We start from the raw sequence: 21,045 nt of genomic DNA on the forward strand, positions 1-21,045 counted from the left end.
GGAATATAATGTTCTCCGTAGTCTGTCTGTACTTAAGATGACAGAACTTTAGTTTTCCTGGTGTGGACAGTATATAGGATGCACGCAGAAGTTAGGGTTCTCTTTTCTCTTTTATATTTTTCTTTGTTCTTTGCATTTCTTCATTCTGTACAGCTAACTTATAAGACTTGATATATTTGTTATCACTAATAACCTGTCTGGATTTTATCTTTTTTATTTTTATTAAGTTGCTCATCCATTTACTATGAAGATATTTTCATTTTATGTTTTGGAGTACATCAGAAAGAATGAAATGAATGTTAAGGAATATTTTTAGTACTCATTTTGAAAGAAAAAATCACAGCTGTCAAGTTTTAAGAAAGAGAGGTTCAATTGTTCTTCCATTAAAATCCATTCCGTGCTCACGGGGTTCATCTGTGGAGTAGGAAGGCATTCAGATAAGTCCATGGCCCTTCCTTAGGAGGTGGGAGACCCCCACTGACCCCCACACCCTTCCTGCTTATCCCTTCTGTCCTTTTGTGCTGTTGTTATTTGTTTAATGTTTTTGAGCCAAGATCTTGCTGGCCTTGAGCACACAATCTTCTCGTCTCAACCTTCACTGGATCTGACCTCCTTTTAACCATTTTTATCTTTAATAATCTCCTTGGTAGCAGGGTCAGCAGCCTAGAAAAGAGAGTATGTTCAGTTGCTGATGCTAAGAGTTGCAGTAAAGATTGCTGTACCTAGGAAAGCTGAAACATGAATTGTTCATAATTTATCTCTAGGACCCATTTGTAATGTTGGATAGGTACAAGGATGTTACTATTTCAATAGGTCAGTAATAATAAAATATTGAAAATTTGATCATATCCAGACCTCCAATATGACTGATGGTTGGTATTCATCCAAACAATGTGCCTCTGTTCTGTCTCTCACCTGCTACTGTGCCAGAGTTAATTTCCATCTATTTTCAGTGTGAAAAAGTAATCAAAAGGCTTAGGGCGAAGAACATTGGACACAAAGAACTAGGGTAATTGTTCACTAATGCTATCGCTTTTGCAACTAGCATAATTTTTTTAATGTTCTATTTTGAGCCAGGAGTGGGGACAGTAACCTATTTAAGGCTGCACTGGATTTTATAGAAGTCAAAGAGGAAGGCCTGGCATGGCAGGATATGCCCGGAATCTCAGCATATGGAATGTAAAACAGGGGGATCAGGAGCTCAAGACTGTCCTTGGCTGTATAGGAACTGTGGGTTTGCCTGGGCTACACGACACCTTGTCTCCAAAAGATACTGATGATTGAAATGGAAGGAGCCTGGTGTCCGAGACTTCCTACACAGTGACTGGAGTGCTCTTGTCAGTGCTGGGGAGGACGGTGCCACTCAGCAGTAGCCTCTCCGAAGGACTAATTGGAGTGACAGTTATGTTAATTATACTCTATGTAGATGCTGGTTTCATTCTTGGAAAATTGCTCTTACTCAAAAGAAATTTGGGTTATTAGAGGACAGAATGTTTTGTGGGAACACTCGCTTCTAATTTTTCCATTTTATTCAGTTTCTTGAGTCTAACGGGGCATTTTCAGACTTGTATTTATGAACACCACATATAGACTCTACTGCTAGGAGCATTCCCAGCCAAACTCACTAGGAAGCATCCAGTCACGGGTGGATGCTCTCTCGCAGCTCAGATCTCTTCTTATGCACATGAGAAGGGGAAATGGGAAATAAAGGGAAACGGAGCTGTGTCACTTCCTGTGCCTAGGAGACCACATTGAGCAGGAGTTAGGCTTCATCACTTCCTGTGCCTAGGATACAGCATTGAGCAGGAGTTAGGCTTCATCACTTCCTGTGCCTAGGAGACCACATTGACCAGGAGTTAGGCTACATCACTTTCTTCGCCTAGGATACAGCTTTGAGCAGGAGTTAGGCTACATCACTTCCTGTGCCTAGGAGACCACATTGAGCAGGAGTTAGCTGGTGTTACCCTTTATCTGGGGTAATTCTGAATAGGCCTGTCTACTGTTACCAGGCACTCAAAATTAAATAGCAGATCTGAGTTCTGTCTTGGAGTGAAAATGACGTCTAGAGAGGCTGTCACAGTCCTGGCAGATCTGATCTCTGTCACTCTTCTGGGGCCCAGTTCTCGCTGCTGCCTCTTGTCACACTGTACTGACTGCACCCACAGATTTTAATACCATAGATCAAAAACTGGGTGTGCCGTTAGTTTCCCCGTGTCCGGCAAATTTCCACAAAGCTGGTAGTGAAAAGCAACAGGAAGTCATCATTATTTCTTTGTGTAGAGGGCTTGGGGATAGTATCAGAGGTCAGAGGTCCTAGAGATTTGTCATGAGGCTGGTCAGCTAGCTTGTGGGGCCAGGCTCCCTTGAGAGTCTCACTAGAAGAAACCATACCTTTTCTAGCCATAAGTGAATGCCAGCATCCCTTGGCTAGTGGTCATATCCCTCGTATCTCCTGGTCTCTAACTCTCTCTTCATATAGCCTTCTCTCCAGATCCTGCATGTGTTCAGTCTATCTCTGCTTCCTCTTGCATGGGATTTCATTTAGGGCCCACCTAGAAAACTCAGGGACATTTTCTCATCTCAGAATCCTCCATCACATCCCCCGAAGATTGGACCATATCAGATAACTCACCCATTCTGAGGGTTAGTTTCTGGGATCTTTTCAGAGACTGCTTCAACCCACCCCAGGTTACTTCCAGCATATCTGTTCTAAAAGCTGGGCATAATTGGCTCTTGATGACCTGTTCTGTTTAGGTCTAATTGATAAATTCAGTCTTCTCAGCATGGCCGTAGGATTTAAGGTCTGATGCCTGGCAGTACACGGGTCTCTGTAGCAATGCAGGGCGGGAGCCATTGGCAGAGCTGTCTCCTTTCTAAGGGAGGCAGTGCCTTTATGGAAGGCCACATCTAGGGTGTTTATGCAGTGAGTCCTCAGATTGAATGCAGGGACGATTTCCCTCCTGTGTTTACCATCAGCTTTTATTGTTGTGGCAGATAACGTGAGAGAAGCTATGGCAAACGGAGGGAGGTTGGTTTAGCCATGTCCGTCTGTGGTCAGCTGGCTCCGTTGCTCTCAGGACCAGGGATGGACTCATATGGAAGGACATGGTCTGGGAAAGCCGCTCACCACGTGTCGACCAGAAAGCTTGGTAGAGAATACAGTAGCAGATGTAATAAATGCCATTTCTTGAGAAATGACAAATCTGTTCAGTTTGTTAGGTACATGTCCTTTGAAAGGGAAACAGGTCAGTTCTTACCTAGCATAAGGCTCGTGAAAGTTATTTTTTTAAAAAGGAAAATTTAGTAGATGTAACATTCCTTCAAAGTTTATTTCCATTTAAGAAGACTCACAGCGGCCAAGTTTGTTGACATGATCGATGGTCCCAGTATCTTCTCCTTGAGAGCTGCCTTCTATACAGATCTATTTGGTCTGCTCTTGAAAAAGAGTTATTGGCTCCTGAAGTTGTAAGTGTGTCATCTGGGTAATACATTCAAGTCTAAGTGTCTTGTGGTTTTAATAATTGTTGCTTGTTCCAATGAACTTGGGTTTTATGGATTTTTCAGTTTCTACTTTTGGGCAGACATTTTGCCTAACTAATTTTTAAACTACATAAGATAATATTTCATACCTGTTATTCCCTTTGCTTGCAGAATTCTATAATTTTGTCAAATTTGGTGGGATAGGTATGTGTATAAATGCACGGATCTATAACCATGTGCGTGGACATGCATGTATACACATGTACATATGCATCGTTGCCCAACAGGCATCATTACACGGCCTCTGCATCCTCAAATGGATGATCGAGTTAGTAGGTGCTCCCATCTCCTGTGACTTTGCAGAGCTATACAATGCTTTAAAACAGGAAGTTTAGGAGAGTGATGGAGCTCAGATACAGAGCCCAGGTTGGTACAAATCTAGACGAAACAAATTTTGACCAGACTCAGCTGGATCATGCAATTACCAGGCATGGTCATGACCAACAATGTCAGGACAGCAGATACGTAAGCGTGGCTATCTGCAGATAGGGGAAGGAGAAGGCTTCTGGAAGTAACGAGAGCTGAGCCCTGCTGCTTGTCTGAGGTCAGCCCATTTGGTTGTGTGCTCCCTGCTTAGGATGCTGCAAGGATCTCAGTGAAGGGCGAGGAGGATGCAGGGCATCAGACAACATGGCCTCTCTGGACAGCTTTTCCAGGCTAACTTCTGAGGAATCCAGAGCGCCGTCTACATGGCTTTGCGAGCTGGTAGTTTAGTTACTGACGTGTTCTTTCCAGAGGAGCATCGATCACAGCGTATAAGATGCCCTGCCAGTTACTTTTGGAACCAATTTAGATGAGAAAAATAAAGGCCTTTGGACAGAGCTGTCTAAGTGTGTCTGGTTAAGTCATCTTACTGTTTGAGGGCAGCTTTGGAGACTGGAATATATTTTCCATTTACTAGAATTTGCCTTTTTTGTGGGCATTTGTGGAAATATGTTGAAATCCTAAATGTAGACGGTATGGCTTACTGCTTTTGGTATTGCTTGCTGTCTAGAGTGATGTTCCACTCTGATGTTTCGCTGACAGCAATGGAAGCAGGATGGTTTGAGACGGTGGTGGGAGCTGATCCCGAGTCTCGGCTCTGTCCCTTCGTAGCTCCATTGGACTGTGGAACAGGCACTCTTTCCCAGACCTTTCTTCAGATGTGCGCTTTTGTAATTCCTCCTACGTGTTGGTATCATATATGAACACTTAGGTAGAGAAATTTGTGAAACAAGTAACAAGTTTCTGGATATCCAAAACATGCTTCATGAAATGTGACTTTTCCTAACTTTCTAGCGTCTTTACATGCATGTGTGTGTGTGTGCATGTGTGTGTGCACACACATGTATCTGTGTGTATATGTCTGTGTGTGCATGCACATGCGTACATGCATGAATACATCTGTAGAGCTTCCATGTCTGTGTAGTGATGAGGCGAGCAGGCCTGCTTTTCATCCCGTCTGGCTCCCACATGGCTAGCTTTACACCCAAAATAACAACACACAAATTGTATTCTTTTAAACACTGCCTGACCCGTTATATCTAGCCTCTTCCTGGATAACTCTCACATCTTGATTAACCCATTTCTAATAATGTCTGTAGCACCACGAGGTGGTGGCTTACCAGGAAAGATTCAGCATGTCTGACCTGGTGGCTGGCTCCATTGCGTCTTCCCTTCTTCCCAACATTCTGTTCTGTCTACTCCACCCACCTATGTTCTGACCTATCAGGCCAAGCAGTTTCTTTATTAATTAACCAATGAAACAACAGATAGATAGAAGACCCTCCCACATCATGTCTGAAATGGAATTCTTGTTTTCTCAGTCTCTCTGCTGCCAGTCATTGTACACACTGCAGCCAGAGAGCTCTTGTTTAATCCATCTCCATATTTTCCTTTCAAACTTGGCCATAGAGTGCAGTCCCTTCCCAGCATGGGCTGTGCCTGCCTCCACCCCACACCTCCCTTTCAATTCTGTTACACTCCTACCCTTCCTGCCCTGGACTTCCTCACTCCTTGAGAGTTCTGCTGTTTGGACAGTGGTGGTTTTTTACCTTCCTCTCTTAGACCAAATGATTCAGGGTCAGAGGAGCCATGTTGGATGACTCCAGCTACTAGCTACCCTTGTATCCATTGGTGTATCTGCAATGGATGTTGTCTGTAATCCCTCATGAGAGCTCACCCATTGGATGTATCCAGAACAGACCGAGTAGGCAGAGGATCAGGTGCAAAGCTCACTGAAGGGTACTTCCAAACATTTTTATAGATATCATAAATTGCTGAATTTGCTTTTTATTTACATTTTTGTTTTCCATTTTATAAGGCTGTTGTTAAAATACAGAATTCCATTGTAGCTGGAGAGAATCATGAGATAGTTTATTAATCCCCACACCAGGACTGGATGGCATTACAAACAGCTGAGATGAAATGCTTCTCTTGACAAATGGAATGCCAGGTAAAAATTCCCTGTTAAGCGTGACCCATCCCCACTGATGGGGTTTCCTGCACTAAGCCGTGCATTCTCTTCTGCTAAATAAACGTGAAGAATTCTCATCACCGTTCCTTCATGTTTTCTAGGGAAGAATGGGCCTCCTTTGGTGGCTGTGGTTACGTCTGGTTGCCCAGTGTTATTTCTACTAGCATATTTTTCTGTTTATTTTTTGGGGGTTTTTTTCTTTCTTTCTTTTTTTCAAGACAGGGTTTTTCTTTGGAGCCTGTCCTAGAACTAGCTCTTATAGACCAGACTGGCCTTGAACTCACAGAAATCCATGTGCCTCTGCCTCTGAAGTGCTGGGATTAAAGGCATGCGCCACCACCACTCAGCTGTATCCACAGTTAGAATCTGAATTTTGTGCCCCCCTCCCTTTTCTCCTAATCCTTGTGATGTGTCATGCAGTTCAGAGAATTAAACTTTCAGGAGCATGTTTGTGACTACATTTCACAAGCACTTTGGAGCCATCAATTCAGCCTTGTCTTTGTTTGGGAGTGTTTTCTGTCACAGCTGTCGTTGGAGTCCATTAACACTCGTGTGAAGAATAAATGCATTTTAAATGCTGTGTTAACTTTATTAGTCAGCACCATCCAGACTCAGATGGATTTGTGTCTTCTTGATTCTGTCGGAGAATGAGGTAAAAACTCTCCTTCCTAAGTGTTAGGAAGCACTGTGGAACCTCACTTGCTGGGCACTTGGTTCTAACAGTTGAGTCTGCCTCCATGTCTGTGCTGGCAAGGGCAGCACCATCTGGTCACTCTGTTCTTACAGGAGTGTTCACAATGTAAACACAATAAAAACTGAGAACCATCACCTGCCAGATGTTAGGAAGAGTGAGAGATGCAGAATTATTTGTGGATGCAAACAGATCCTATCAAGTTAGTGTGTGCACTGGCATTTTCAAAGCTGAGACTCATCTTAGTTCAGCCATCTCTCTGATAATAGCATCTAAAATGAGGACGCTTGAGAGCTGTAACCTAGGATAGAAGCATGCTTCTCATACATGTCTGTGCAGAAACAGGGCCTGCAGCTCATGCTTGTGTATTGTCACCTGGGTCTAGGTCAGCGCGGGATTAAGCAGAGATTTGTAAATCTGGCTTTAGTAAAAATATCCTAGCAGTATAGATTGAAAGCACAAGGGCTTAAAACTGGATGTAAACAAGTAAATACAAATGGGCGTGGCTAAGCTCACACGTCAGAAATGAGAACATCATGGGGCCGTGGTGGACGTGTACTTCAGCTCTTGGGAGTAATAAACAGCACCCTGGAGCTGCCCAGCCTTCAGACTTAGTGTTTTCTCTAGCAGATGAATTTGGAGTGGGGCTGTGATGGCCACCCTGCGTGGAGCCTTGTGAGAAAGTATCAGATAGGCCTGAAGAACCAACCCAGTTCTGAGTTTGGTGGAGGTCAGTGGCCAATAAACAGTTCCAGGACTAAGAACATTTCTGCTCAGTCCCCAAACACAGCAGAAGTGATAAGTGGGAAGGGACATGACCTCATGCTAGACAGTGAGACATCACCTTTTAACTACAGATGTTGTTCTTTTCTCAGGTAAATGTAATTTCAGTTTTCAGGGAGAGGGGCGTCTGTATTGAGGCCCCTAGACCTCTGCCAGCGAGCACAGTCCCCTGGAAGCCCCTCACCTTGCAACCCACTTTGTGCCCCTCTCCTGTCGGCCTTCTTGTTCCCTCTGCTCCGACAGTAAACACCTGCTCCTCACGGCCAGTAGATGCTGCTTTCCACTGGAGGCTGATGTCTAAGTCCTGGCAGCCAGTGTGAAATGAAACTTGGAAGACATCTTGATTCTCATGGACTTGCGCAAGCTGAAGTTATTAGACAGGATTAGGGCCACAGCTGGTGAGCAGATGGAACGCCTGCAGTTTCACAGTTGAAGCTAGTCAGAACCACAGCTTGCACAAAACTTCTGGGCATTTTCTCCAGGTTTCCTCACTTGCTTCGTCCTTCATGATCTTTAAATTGCTGAATTTGATAAATATTAATAGGTCTCTTATTTAGGTGGCATCCTTATAATATGCTGGAGTTTACTGCTTTAAATCTCAACTTGGTAGCCAACTCTGAATAATGGACTTATCCTATAAAAGGTAGGGAAGAAAATAAGACTTCTGCACTTCTTTCAAAATGAAGACTTGCATTTTGCAAGCCTGGAAGTAAAGACTAGTTCACAGGCAGCCAGAGCTAGACAGTTCAGTTCATTGTTACTGGATGCTTCAGTTTCCCGTCTCCAGCTTGTGCATGTCTGGCAGGAGTATTTATGTACAGTTCACCCCCGTAGCTCCTCCTCATTGCTGATTCCTTTCTGCCTGTGTAACGTGCGTCCCCTAGTGTACCCCACTTCCTCATTGCCGTATTGGTCCTAGCTTGCAATAACTTGGGGGCCTTTGACTAACACAGTCATCCTCAAAAACATAGCCCTGGGTAAAGTTTGCTGTACTTTTGTGTTTTCTTCACAGGAGAAACTTCTGCCCATTGGCTGTTAAGGTTGTTAAAAATGTCATCCAACTAATACAGATTAATTCATATTTTGATGGTTGGTGCTTTACATAAGAGCAGAATCTTTATCTTTGCTGAAAGTCTCGAGAGAAATGGTTGCTTTCTTCTGCAAGGGTGAAGCGCCTGTAAACAGCAGCAGCCGGGGTCACAGCTAAGCTATGCCGTTTGGAAACACTCCGTACTCTCTGTTCAGGAAGAACACTCGGACATGTCAGACAGTGTGACACACCAAAAACAGCCATGGTTTATGGGCCAACCAAGTTTCTGTTCTCTTGGAACCAGTATGCACCTCTTCTGTCAAGCCCTAGTCAGCTGCAAAAACACTCGAGCATGAAATTATTGCCCAATACTGAGTGCTCTAGCTTCTGACCATCCTGAATGTTCTATATCTGTGCATGAAGGGAGAGGGGAGAATACTGTGTTTCCAGCACATTGGCATAAAGTAGTCTGTAGAATTATCTCAGCAAATGTAGCTTCTATTTGAATTTTGAATTTCCAAGTTGAGCTTTTGTAATTGAATGTGGTAGGAACAGCGTAAACGTACCTTAACCCTGCTGTAAAGACTTTGCGTGGCACTGCCTGCTGGGTGACGTGCTAGAGATCAGCAGCAGCAGGAGACAGTGTAGCCTAGTGCCCAAGCCAGGGGGGACTGTTCATGTTCACACCTCAGCCAGCACTGGGCGGGGAGAGGGCATTGCCAGATGCACCTCTGATCACTGCAGACTTGGTCCTGAGTTCCTTTTTACCCGTTGCCCAACTCGTATTCACTATGCAGCCTCAGCTGGGGACCTGGGGTTGTCACCCACAGTTTAAGAAGCTGTCCTCTACAGTGAGATCCAGGAACTCTCCCTTGCATCAGTAATCCCCAAACTGCATTTTAGCATTATACTTTGACAACAGGTATGATGGCCGCCAACGGTGTTGCTAAGCAGACTTCACTCTGGCTAGCGAAATATTTCTTGTCTACATGAAACGTAAGATGGTTACTGACTGTGTTTAGATTGTGTGTTTGTATCTCCTGTGACAGTGGATGTCTACAGATTGCTGGCACAGTTTTGTCCTAGAGATATTCGATGCGCTGCTGGGGTTTCCTAAGTTACCTTCCTTGCAGTTCACTCCATCATGATGTCTTGTTTACTCACGCTGAGAAAAGAAAACTCAGTGTCTGTCTCGGGAGTTGCATTTCTCCTTTGTTTAGAATTCTTTTGCCAGGCACTCAGGCCCTAGGGTGTCAGTGGTCCACAGCCAAGATTTGTTGACTACTCTCATGAAGGTTGAATTCATGGGGTGTGGGGGGAGGTGGAAGATTGCCGTGGATGAGGAGCTGAAATATAGTATAATCCACACTGTGTATGGAAAGGAAGGCAGGATGTTAGAGGAAGCCCTCCAGCAAGGGCCACTGTAGCCCTGGGAGCTAAGGCAGTGCTTGACGGGAGAACTGGCATCCATCAGAGGTGTGTGATGTGGGCAGAGTCCACTGTGGCAGGAGAGGAGGGACAGTTACCCTTCATATTTGACACTGCTCTGGCCTGGTTAACTTAAATTTTGCCTGTTACCTTTTGTGTTATGTAATTTTATATTAATAATGAAATTTTTATATTAAAATCAAAGAAATTATTTTATTTACCTAGGTTAGAAATTATTGATTTAGGAGAGTCATTGAAAGCTGTATTTTGAAACTTTTCATCTGTCACTCATTCCTTTTTCTATCTACCATCCCCCACTTTAGGACATATCTTTCATATTTTTTCCTATCTTACCTTTTATATTTTCTTTTTGTACATTTTATTTCTCACCCAGCTTAGACCACAACCCAAATAGCTGCTTTTGGTTGAGTCCTGTGAGTTCAGGATATGGCTTCCTCCATTATTAGGATATGGCAGCCGAGTGAATGTGCCATAGAATCTATAGACTTCGACATGTCTGTGTTGTAGATCATGTCATTTATAGAATGGATTTGGAGCCAAAATGTATTCAGTTCTTGGTATTTTGGGAGAAAGTTAGTGTCATCGATTTGGGGGTGAATATATGTGCAAACGACATTTTTATGCCATCTGTCATGTTTTCCAACAAGAGCATCCCATTTGGACAGTAGAAATCTCTCTCCATGGAGTGTGATGGATGCTCCCTTACATAGAAAGCCGGTCTCTAGGTTCCAAGTAATTTGACTTTAGGAGGACTCTAGAATGAGATCGATACAAAGTAGCAGGTTTGCGAACAAATCAAAACTGCCTTCCTGGTGACTGACTTGGATCCACAGCTGTCTCTTCATCGCACCTATGCCAGAGAGGAAATGGGAATCTTGTGGTGCTGGAGTGGCTCCCATCTGGCCTCCTCTCCAGCTAGCACCGAGTGCCAGCTTTCCTTCTTCCTCGCCAGATCTTAACTCTTCATTTTAATTCGTTTTTCACCTCGGCGCACTTAGAAGACAGTCCATTTTCTTCCGGGCGTTGAGGCAGATGGTCCTGTCTCTTTTGGTTATCTAGTTACTAAGAGGGAGATGTTGATGAGGAAGAACAGGTAGCGAAGCACAGTCCGATTAAGATGAGGGCAGAAATTACACTCACAAGAAGAGTAGATTTGCTCTGTGGATTCTCCATGAAGTATACTCTAGCCCATATTTGAGTGGCAAGAACTGAAGTTGGAAATATTCTAAAATGTCACTCACGATGGAGTTTGGGTTATTGGTTTGTTTACTTTCCACTTTGTTTTCTAAAAGGCACAAAGCTTAGATGGTTTCCTCAGGGCTGGACTGTTTGCCCTCATGCGTGAAGCCCAAGATTCAATCCCAGTACTATGAAATAACAGAGGAACGTTGGCCGTTGGGGGTTTTCTTTCTAATCACAGTTAAGTAAAATCCTTAAGGGAGGAGTGGATTTTGACAGATTAAAATGATTGGGTTTACTCAGTGTATGTTACTGGAGTATCTTGTCTGTGGTCTGCTGCCCACCTTAGACCAAGGGCCACACCCCTCGTGAGAGGGCATGTAACTGGGTGCGAGGTCAATAATAAAAGACCCCTTAGCACTCAACAACCAGCTATTAATTACTTCAGAATTAAACTCCTAGCGCCATGTTGTGTCACATGATCTCATGGTTCCTTCGTTCTGACCACACACAGTTAGTGTTGTTTCGCCCGGGCTGTTGTGCTGCATCCCAGTGGCCACTGCTGCCTGAAATACCTCGGCTCAGGTTCAAGGCTGTTGTTGAGCTTTGCCTGAAGTGTTTCCTGTGCAAACTAAGGTGTCTGCTCTTATGGAAATAATGGTTTTGGAGAAAGCAGACTTTTCATGTGCCCTTGTAAGTCCTCTGCATTTGAGTCTCAAATAAGCATATCCGGATTGGGTTGTGACAGAATGCTTGATTGTAAAAGCTGCCATTTGAGTTGCTGACTTGGTTTCATTTAAAAAAAAAAAAAATCATTCAGTAGATTTAGATTTGGGTGAAGATCGAATTTCCAAGACTTTCTGAAATGACTGTAAACATACTTCTGCTGTTTTACACTGTGAGCTGAAACAGCTGCGCTGTCTGTGTCAGTGTCGTCAGTGTTGATGGTTATGAAGAGAGGAGTGATCCACTTGGGAGCACTGAGGATGCCCCATATCCCGCCACATGATATAGCCAGCCAGGTTAATTCTTTATGTGAAAATAAGTCAGCACAGCAGTCTTATTTGTGTGCGGATTTGTTTGATCCTTAATAAGTAGTAAAAAAAAAAAAAAGTGTATGGCAAAGAGTTGCTTTCAAGGAAGTTGCTCTGTGAATTGCTATCAGCTTATGTTTGATTTGTGTAACTGCAGACCCGGAGTCAAATGGCCGGCGTCATAAATGGAAAATGTTTAAACAAGCCTGGTCTGGTGGCACTGTTATCTTGTAGTGTGTGGGTCACATCATATTAAAACAGGGTGCTTAACAGGTGTTCCACAGAGAAGCCATTAGCAAGGGACAAAAGGGACCAGAGAACAGTGGCTACCCTTGTGGCACGTCATATCAAAGATGCTGATGCAGTCTTGCCAGTTTTAACTCACTGGCATTAAAAACTGTTTCCTAAGTGGCACTCTGTTAAGGGAAGGAGCTCAGACTCGGAAAGAAACCCTCTCTCATCTGCACGGCCGAGCTTCTAACGTTCACGTGTTTATGTGTGAGTGGCGATGGTTGTGGTACAGGCTATGAAACTAGAAAGGAAACTTGAGGAATGGAAAGGAGATGCTGGGGATGCCCAGGTATAGCACACAGGGTAGGGTAGAAGGGCCCAAGGAGGGGAAGTGGAACCCACAGAAATGACAGACTTTGTTTGAAAATGCCACCATGAACCCTAAAAATCATATGTGCTAAGTAAACAGATTATAAAATAAAAATAAAAACAAAAACCATCTGAAATCGTTGATATTTTAAACATGAAAAGAACTTCTCATTCACATAGACTGTTGGGCTCCGAAAGACCCTATCTTATAGCTGCCGACATAACAATACAGACCAACAAAGGTCAGCTTTGTTTACTGCAAGTGTTTCTTAAAGGAGAAGATATGAGGCTGGAAGGGAGCTGGGGGGTAGGAGTGCTTGCCCTACAACCATGAGGACCTGAGTTTGATCCCCAGAACCATGGGAAAAGCCAGGTGAGGTGGTCCACACCTGTACTTGAAATCCCCATCATGGGGAGACAGAAACAGACAGATCTCTGGGGCTCAGTTCAGCCAGTTGGTGAGTCCCATGGAGGCCAGCATCCTAAGCAGTAACACCGAGGCTTGAAATCTGGCCTCCACTGGATCCAAAACAACATCATAGCCCAGGTGGCTTAAGGAACTAATGTTTATTGTCATTGTGAGAAGCTCTGGATCCTGTGTGGGCAGATTCAGTGTCAGGCTTCTTGCTTTCTAGAGCACACCTTGCTACCATATCCTCAAATACAGCTCCCATTCACAAGTCTCCAAGTTTCCATCCCCAAGGCCTCATCTAATCCCATCTCTGTTCAGAGACCCCGCATCCAATCTCATCACATTTGGAAAGAGGCTAACATGAATTCCGGGAGAATAGATATCCCAGCATATCAGTGGGTATAATGCTCCTCCAGTGTTCCTTTATGTTTAAACTATTTTAGTGTATACATTTTTAGAGATTTGGGCAATCTCATATTAAACATTGAATTTCCATATTCTCTGGAAAAATGAGAATACTCATCCATCTGGTTTCTGTCCCATTAGGCAGAGTAAAGTACTCCTCCTCCTCCTCCTCTTCCTCCTCCCCCTCCTCTTCCTCCTCATCTTCCTCTTCCTCCTCCTCCTCTTCCTCTTCCTCCTCCTCTTCTTCCTCTTCCCCTTCTTCTTTTCCTCCTCTTTCTCTTCATCATCTTACAGCGCCTCCTCCACTCCTTGATATTTTCTGCCTGCTGACTGCGAATTTGCCTTGCCACTCGTGGGGCTGTCCTGAGGGAGATAGCATGTCTCCTACAATGTCATAGTTTTTCAGTGTGCCAGACTCTGATGCTTGAGTAGATTCCACCTGAGATTCCTGTGTCAGTGCCTGAGCACAGTAGACTGAATGTCTAGCCTTAGCCCCAAATAATTTAATTACATGATATTTAATTAAGGAAATGCTGCTATAAAACAATTCAAAATTTGCTGTGTAAATAATATAATTATTGGAGATCTCTCCTGGATTAAAGAACCGTAAGCTGTGGATTCTGCCCATCCATCCTTGGTCTTAAGAAAGTATTGACCAAGCTAATTGAAAACTTTCCACTGTGTCCTGCCAAGTCCTAATGAGAAGGCACGTGAGGGAAGGCTTCTGGGTCCGCTGAGAGAGTGGCGCACAGACTTGAATCACCTTTGTGTCACACATCCAGGTGAGGCACCAGCCCTGGGTGGACAGTTGTGGAGGTCAGTCTCCCCCAAATCAAAGAGCCATATCTGGCACGGGGATGACTCAGCTCACTAGTAGATCCCAGCCATGTTCAGGAAGCAGAGGCAAGGGCTGGTGCCTGAGGTAAGCTCACCAGGTGTGCAGTTACCTAGTACCCTCATCTGGTTTTGTGAGGCTTTGTATAGCTCAATAAAACCAGTAAAAAATGCTAGTTGCTTCTGTGTCATTCCATGAATACATAGGTTCCCTAAGAAGCAAACGTGGGCTTTTGTTTTCTTTGAGAATTTATCAGGAACGTGGATTGAACCCTCTGATATTTCAGGCAAGCTCTAAGGTACTTGGTAGCTGTGTAGAGTTTGGAAGTTGATAAGACTCTGTGGTACCTTCCTGTTGCCCAGCTTCCCATCGAAGACCCAAGCCCATCCCTTCTTTGTTCTCTGGTTCCATAGGGTGCAGCCTTTGCAGGGAGGGCCGTTCACTTGAGGGTGGATTCGTGTGGGTTCCACAGGGTGCAGCCTTTGCGGGAGGGCCGTTCACTGAGGGTGGATTCGTGTGGGTTCCACAGGGTGCAGCCTTTGCGGGAGGGCCGTTCACTGAGGGTGGATTCGTGTGGGTTCCACAGGGTGCAGCCTTTGCGGGAGGGCCGTTCACTGAGGGTGGATCCGTGTGGGTTCCACAGGGTGCAGCCTTTGCGGGAGGGCCGTTCACTGAGGGTGGATCCGTGTGGGTTCCACAGGGTGCAGCCTTTGCGGGAGGGCCGTTCACTGAGGGTGGATCCGTGTGGGTTCCACAGGGTGCAGCCTTTGCGGGAGGGCCGTTCACTGAGGGTGGATCCGTGTGGGTTCCACAGGGTGCAGCCTTTGCGGGAGGGCCGTTCACTGAGGGTGGATCCGTGTGGGTTCCACAGGGTGCAGCCTTTGCGGGAGGGCCGTTCACTGAGGGTGGATCCGTGTGAAAGTGTCTGGCAGGACTCTGTCTCAAACTTGCTTCAGGAAAGAAAATGGTTCTTTCCCCCGAATTCCACAAATGGCACCTGAAACTGAGAGGAACCTAGGCCCTGTTGTCCATTTCCATTCTGTGGCCAGTTCTCCTATCCAGCTGCTCACTCCACCTGCAAAAGGAATTAAGCTCTCCTTCCATTTTTCTCTCAGGTTCCACAATATTTTTGGAACCCATGCCACCCTTGAAAAATATTTTTCTAGACAGAATGCAGAGTCTGCTTTTTTTATTTTTGTCATTAATGGGCTAGTGTTCATCCATCTTTGAGAATTTCAAGGGATGTAATCACCTTCCCAACTAAATACTTAGAGAGACTTCTGTTTTGCATTTTCATGTCCAAATATTTGATGTCGGTATTGTGGTTATGTGCATGTGCCCACCCATGCTTATGCGTGTGCACGTGTTTGTGTGGGTGCATGTGTGAAGGCCAAAGCTTGCTACTGGGTGTGTTCCTCAGTCACTCTCCTTATATTTCTGAGACAGGGCATCTCACTGAAACTGGAGCTCACCGAATGGGACTAGTGAGCCCCTGGGATCTCCTTGTGCCCGGCTCCCTGTCACTGGGATTACAAGCACACGCTGCTGGGCATCTGGACACAGGTCCTATGGCAAGCACATTACTTGCTGAGTTATCGCCACAGCCACTTGTGGTTGCTTTGTTGTGTGTGTGTGTGTTTTAAATATTTGCTCTATAGCAATCAATTGTATTGTCCTTATATTATAAAAATGTGTTTTTCAGTGATCTTACTTAACTTTTTTGTTCTGGGGTGTGTCTGTGCATACATGTGTGCATTTTGTACACATTTGTGTGCACAAGCATGGAGGTCAGATGAAGGGATCGGGTATCCCCCCCCTTTTATTTTATCACGCTCAGCCTTGTTCCTTTGAGCTAGGGTCTCTGCTGAATCAAGAGCTCCTGTTGTATTTTGGGGGCTTAGGCTGGCATCCAGCAAGCCCCAGTGATCCTCCTGTCTCATGTCTCCACCCACTGTAGGTCTAAGATATCCAGGGTACATGCTGTCTTTATGTGGGTGCTGGGATCTAAACCCAGTCCTTGTACTTGGGCAGTATACACTGACAGCACTATGTAAAGTCACTAGAGAGGACTGGAGAGCTACCTTTTGTATTTATACCTAAGACCATCACCTAGAAATCCTAACCGTTAAGTGAAGGTCCTTGAGTAATGAAGCTATTATATGTACTTGATCCCTTTCTTCTCTTTCTCAGAGAAGTAATACCTTTTAAATTGGTAATAGCCAATTTGATTTTCTACATAAAGAATTATCTGTGAGCATTCTTATTATTTTCTTCCTTTGCCTGTATTCATCTTCACAAATATTAGCAAACCTTGTCTGGGTCTCCAGTTTGCTTTTATTATTAATGCCTATCTTTCTTTTCATCTACAAATATTTTTTGTCCATCTAGTTGTTACAGACAAATGATTAGAGCCTATAATTTTAGCCCACTGGTTCAGTAGACATAGCTCTCTTAAAGGGCAGCCAAAGCAGCTCCTTGGCAGATTGGGAGGTCTCTGACGTGCAGAGGGGTATCTCCACACAAGCTGCTCTGGACTAGAGGGAAGTGTGGATGTTATTCTGCTGGAACGAAGGTGCTGGTACAACGTAAATACTTTTTACAGCTACAGCCAAGTGTGGACCCGAGTTTCTTTACTAAGAAGGAAAAAAAAGTGAAACAAACCAAAAAGTAAATTGTGTTTATAAAGGGGTTATGTTTAAATTAGTTTAGCCTGTACAGTTAATTAAACTGTCTGAGCTTGTGTTTTTTTGGAGCAAACATGAAAACCATTATTTATGGAAAGTTTAAACATCACATAATACATGCTCCCTTGGTGTGTGGTGTTCTTTTAAAAAAAAAAACTATTCACTTTATTGTGTTTTTAATTTAACCTTCACTGTACTAAAGATATTGTGAGTTCTCAGGAAGAATGGTGCTTTTCGAAGGTGAAACTTGAACCAACAACAAAAGAAAAAAAAAAGAAGTGTTTCCCTTAGGATTCCACAAAAATGTTTCCATCCTTTTAAAATTAGTTTCTTTTCCTTTTGTATCTTTTCTTGGTTGATGTGATCTTTCCAGAGCATGCCTAGATCCTGAGGTTCCCACTGGTACCTTCTTGTTATTCCATTCCCTTGACTGTCCAGCTTTCCACCTTGTCTTCAAGTTCAGACATGCTGTCTGCTCCTTGAGCCACTCTGTTACTGAGACTTCTGCAGAACTTTTTACTTGACCACCGAGTCATCATTTCCAGCATTTCCGATTGGGCTTCTCTTCAGTCCTCCCACCCCACTCCCATGCCTTGTATTACCATTTTTATTTCTTTCAGCTGTTGGCATTCTCAGTCAGGAGCTTATCATCTTGCTGTGTAGCCTAGGCTAGCCCAGAACTCAGATCCTCAGCTCTCCACCTTTCAAGTGTTGAGATTACATGTTTCTTTATATAGGAAATAAATCATGTGCTCTAGGCCTGAAGTATCTCTGCCTCCCAGACACATTTTAGCGGGGAGACCAGGCACGAGCTTGAGGGGAAATGAGCAGGATCGCTGTTCTCAGGTTTTGGTAATAGATGAGCAGTCAGTGGGACCAAGTGACAGCCTGGGGGATACCGAGACAGTCCTTCAGCTAGTGATGGGACTGTACCTGAATAGAGACCAAGCAGCCCTGTGAAGTGCAGGGCCGACTGACCCATCGTTGCCCCAGCTCTGTGTCCACATGACTGTGGGCACGAGACTTGCTTTCCCGATACCCTCCCTCAGGTTGCCTGGAGGACAGCTTTGTCCTCTGATGTTAGAGTTACCATTTGTATTTCCTGCCACCTTCCCCCACTAACTGGGAAATAACTGGGGCCAAGGACTTATGCCCTGGGAACCATATCGTATCTTTATAGCATTGGCTTTTAAATCAGGATAGACAGTGTGGAATCCACCACAGCTCAAGAGTTAGATTCCTTAAGTGAAGCAGATTGAATTCTGTTTACTTACACTTTTTTAATTTGGCCATCTATCCTTCCCATCCCTCTCTGCCAGGGTTTGGTATTTCTAAAGTGCAGGTTTTACCGCACTATGAAAATGTCCCTTTCCTAATCTTACTGAAAACACCATTGTCTATTTAGTTAATGAAGACTAGAATTGCCCCTGCTCGTTCCCTCCCCACTGCCTGTCGCACCAGTTTTGCAGCTGCTGTGTCTCACAGCCTAGCCATGTTTTCACCATGTTTGCCACTAACTCCAGCTGAAGGTAGCCATGTCCTTTACCTGTAGAACTGCTGCAATCTACTAACCCAGCACATACACCTTCCTTATGTGCATTTTTATGAAGAAGTCTAATGTTTCTTCAAACTCCAACTTATAAGTCCTCCCACTTAAACACTGCAGTTCAAATGTAAAATTCAAACTACAAATGAATACATGGGCACATTGTACACACATGCATCCTGAAGAAAAGTCGGAACTCACTCCATTGTCACTCAAGATCATCTTCTCTTAGAAGCCGGGCGGTGGTGGTGCTCGCCTTTAATCCCAGCACTCAGGAAGCAGAGGCAGGCGGATCTCTGGGAGCTCTAGGCCAGCCTGGTCTACAAGAGGGAGTTCCAGGACAGGATCAAAGCCACAGAGAGAAACCCTGTGTCAAAAAAAAAAAAAAAAATAACAAAAAAACAAAAACAAACCAAAAAAAGCAACAACAACAAAGATGTTCTATGTATTTGCATAGATCTCCTGCTTTCCCTTCTTATGACCCATTATTCCCCAGTGTGTGTTGAGTGAAGTAGGACAAATCTAGCTAACCCAGTGAATACACACAGTGTACTCAGGAAAGCTAGAATACATACAGAGTACATACAGTGTACTGAGAGAAGCTGAAATACATACAGAGTACATACAGTGTACTCGGGGAAGCTAGCATACATACAGTGTACTTGGGGAAGCTAGCATACATACAGAGTACATACAGTGTACCTGGGGAAGCTAGAATACATACAGAGTACATACAGTGTACTCAGGGAAGCTAGAATATATACAGAGTACATACAGTGTACCTGGGGAAGCTAGAATATATACAGAGTACATACAGTGTACTTGGGGAAGCTAGAATACATACAGAGTACATACAGTGTACTCGGGGAAGCTAGAATATATACAGAGTACATACAGTGTACCTGGGGAAGCTAGAATATATACAGAGTACATACAGTGTACCTGGGGAAGCTAGAATATATACAGAGTACATACAGTGTACTTGGGGAAGCTAGAATACATACAGAGTACATACAGTGTACTCGGGGAAGCTAGCATACATACAGAGTACATACAGTGTACCTGGGGAAGCTAGAATACATACAGAGTACATACAGTGTGCTCTGGGAAGCTAGCATACATACAGAGTACATACAGTGTACCTGGGGAAGCTATCACAAGCACAATGATGTCATCAGCCAGTGCTCCAGGTGGCGCCAACAATGTGTAGTAGTGGGCAGCTGAGCGACTTGATGATCTCCGTGACTACGGTTTGGGGAAGGAAACGGACAGTCTTCTAACATTTGTCCCCTTCTTGTCTTTGCAGAGTATGAGTTGGAAGTAAAGAGGGTGCAGGACATTCTTTCGGGAATAGAGAAACCACAGGTATGTCTTCTGGACCCCTCGGCAAGAACAGCATGTTCTTAAGTGTTCCCAGGGTGCTTGTCTTTTTGCTGCACCATCAGTAAGCAGAAGGACCCCTTTCCATTGCAAATATAATAAGTTTGAGACAGTAGTTAGTTATTAATGGATCGTGAAAATCTAGAATGGGATTCTTTGTAGCCACCCACTGAACCACTACCTTAGTGCTGATGTTCTGAATTCGGTTAGAAGCATCTAGATTTTCGTGGGTCTGCAGAACAGTTTGTTCTTGGTAATTTCTTTTTACCTTTGTAAAGGGAGGAAGAATACATTTTGAAAGCCTCAGAGATCTCAGATATCTTCCTGGGTAGATTTCAGAGCCGCGTTTCTATACTGGAGGACGCTGGGCGCCATGACAAGGGAAGAGGGCGGGACTGGTGGTGTGCTAGACTGCTGTTCCGTGTGCCAGGTGTTTTGAAATTCAGCTAGAAATTTATAATGTTGATTCAACCTTTTTGTCCGAGCTAGAGCCAAAGTTTTGGGAGTGTTTTTCTGGCTGAATTGGAAAATCTTGATTCTTGGTCTGTTACAAAGACAGAGCCCTTTTAAGGGCAGACTCCAAATTGACCTCGGGCTCATCTGCACTAAACCAAGGAGTATGATTATGTTGGGGGGTGACATTATAGGGCATTTGTCAGGGACCTTGGTGGAGACTTGAGACATCTGAACTCACTCTGGGCACGCAGTGGTCTTTGGGATTTCCCAGGCGAAGTTGCTAAGTAGTCAGGGCTGCATTTGCAGACTGGTCCAGGTTTCCAGGTGAGTTGGAAAGAGGATGGGCCGAGGGAGTGGGGCGGGGAGGGGGGAGTTTTGGGAACCTTCCCACTCCTCATAGTCCACAGGATGGGTAGGATGGGGTCCAGGAGTCAGAATTAGGTGGTTGTGTCCAATGTGGCAAGGAGGGCCAGATATTAAGTCCATTCTGAAAATAAATGGATTCATTGATTATCCATTTGATACCAAAAGTAGCTGGGCTTTTAGCTTCAGTGGATCCCTTCAAC

General features: G+C 44.4%; 1 protein-coding gene across 3 annotated transcripts in view; it reads left to right on the top strand.

The window, feature by feature from the left end:
- Fndc3b (fibronectin type III domain containing 3B) overlaps positions 1-21,045 on the top strand; it is a 299,935-nt gene that overhangs the window by 189,814 nt on the left and 89,076 nt on the right. For all 3 annotated transcript variants that reach the window (XM_057756973.1, XM_057756974.1, XM_057756975.1), the window contains one exon: positions 19,950-20,008. In XM_057756973.1, the coding sequence (XP_057612956.1) occupies positions 19,950-20,008 (59 nt within the window). The remainder of the gene's footprint in view (positions 1-19,949; positions 20,009-21,045) is intronic.

Source organism: Chionomys nivalis, chromosome 24 (genome assembly GCF_950005125.1).
Source record: "Chionomys nivalis chromosome 24, mChiNiv1.1, whole genome shotgun sequence".
NCBI classification, from domain to species: domain Eukaryota; kingdom Metazoa; phylum Chordata; class Mammalia; order Rodentia; family Cricetidae; genus Chionomys; species Chionomys nivalis.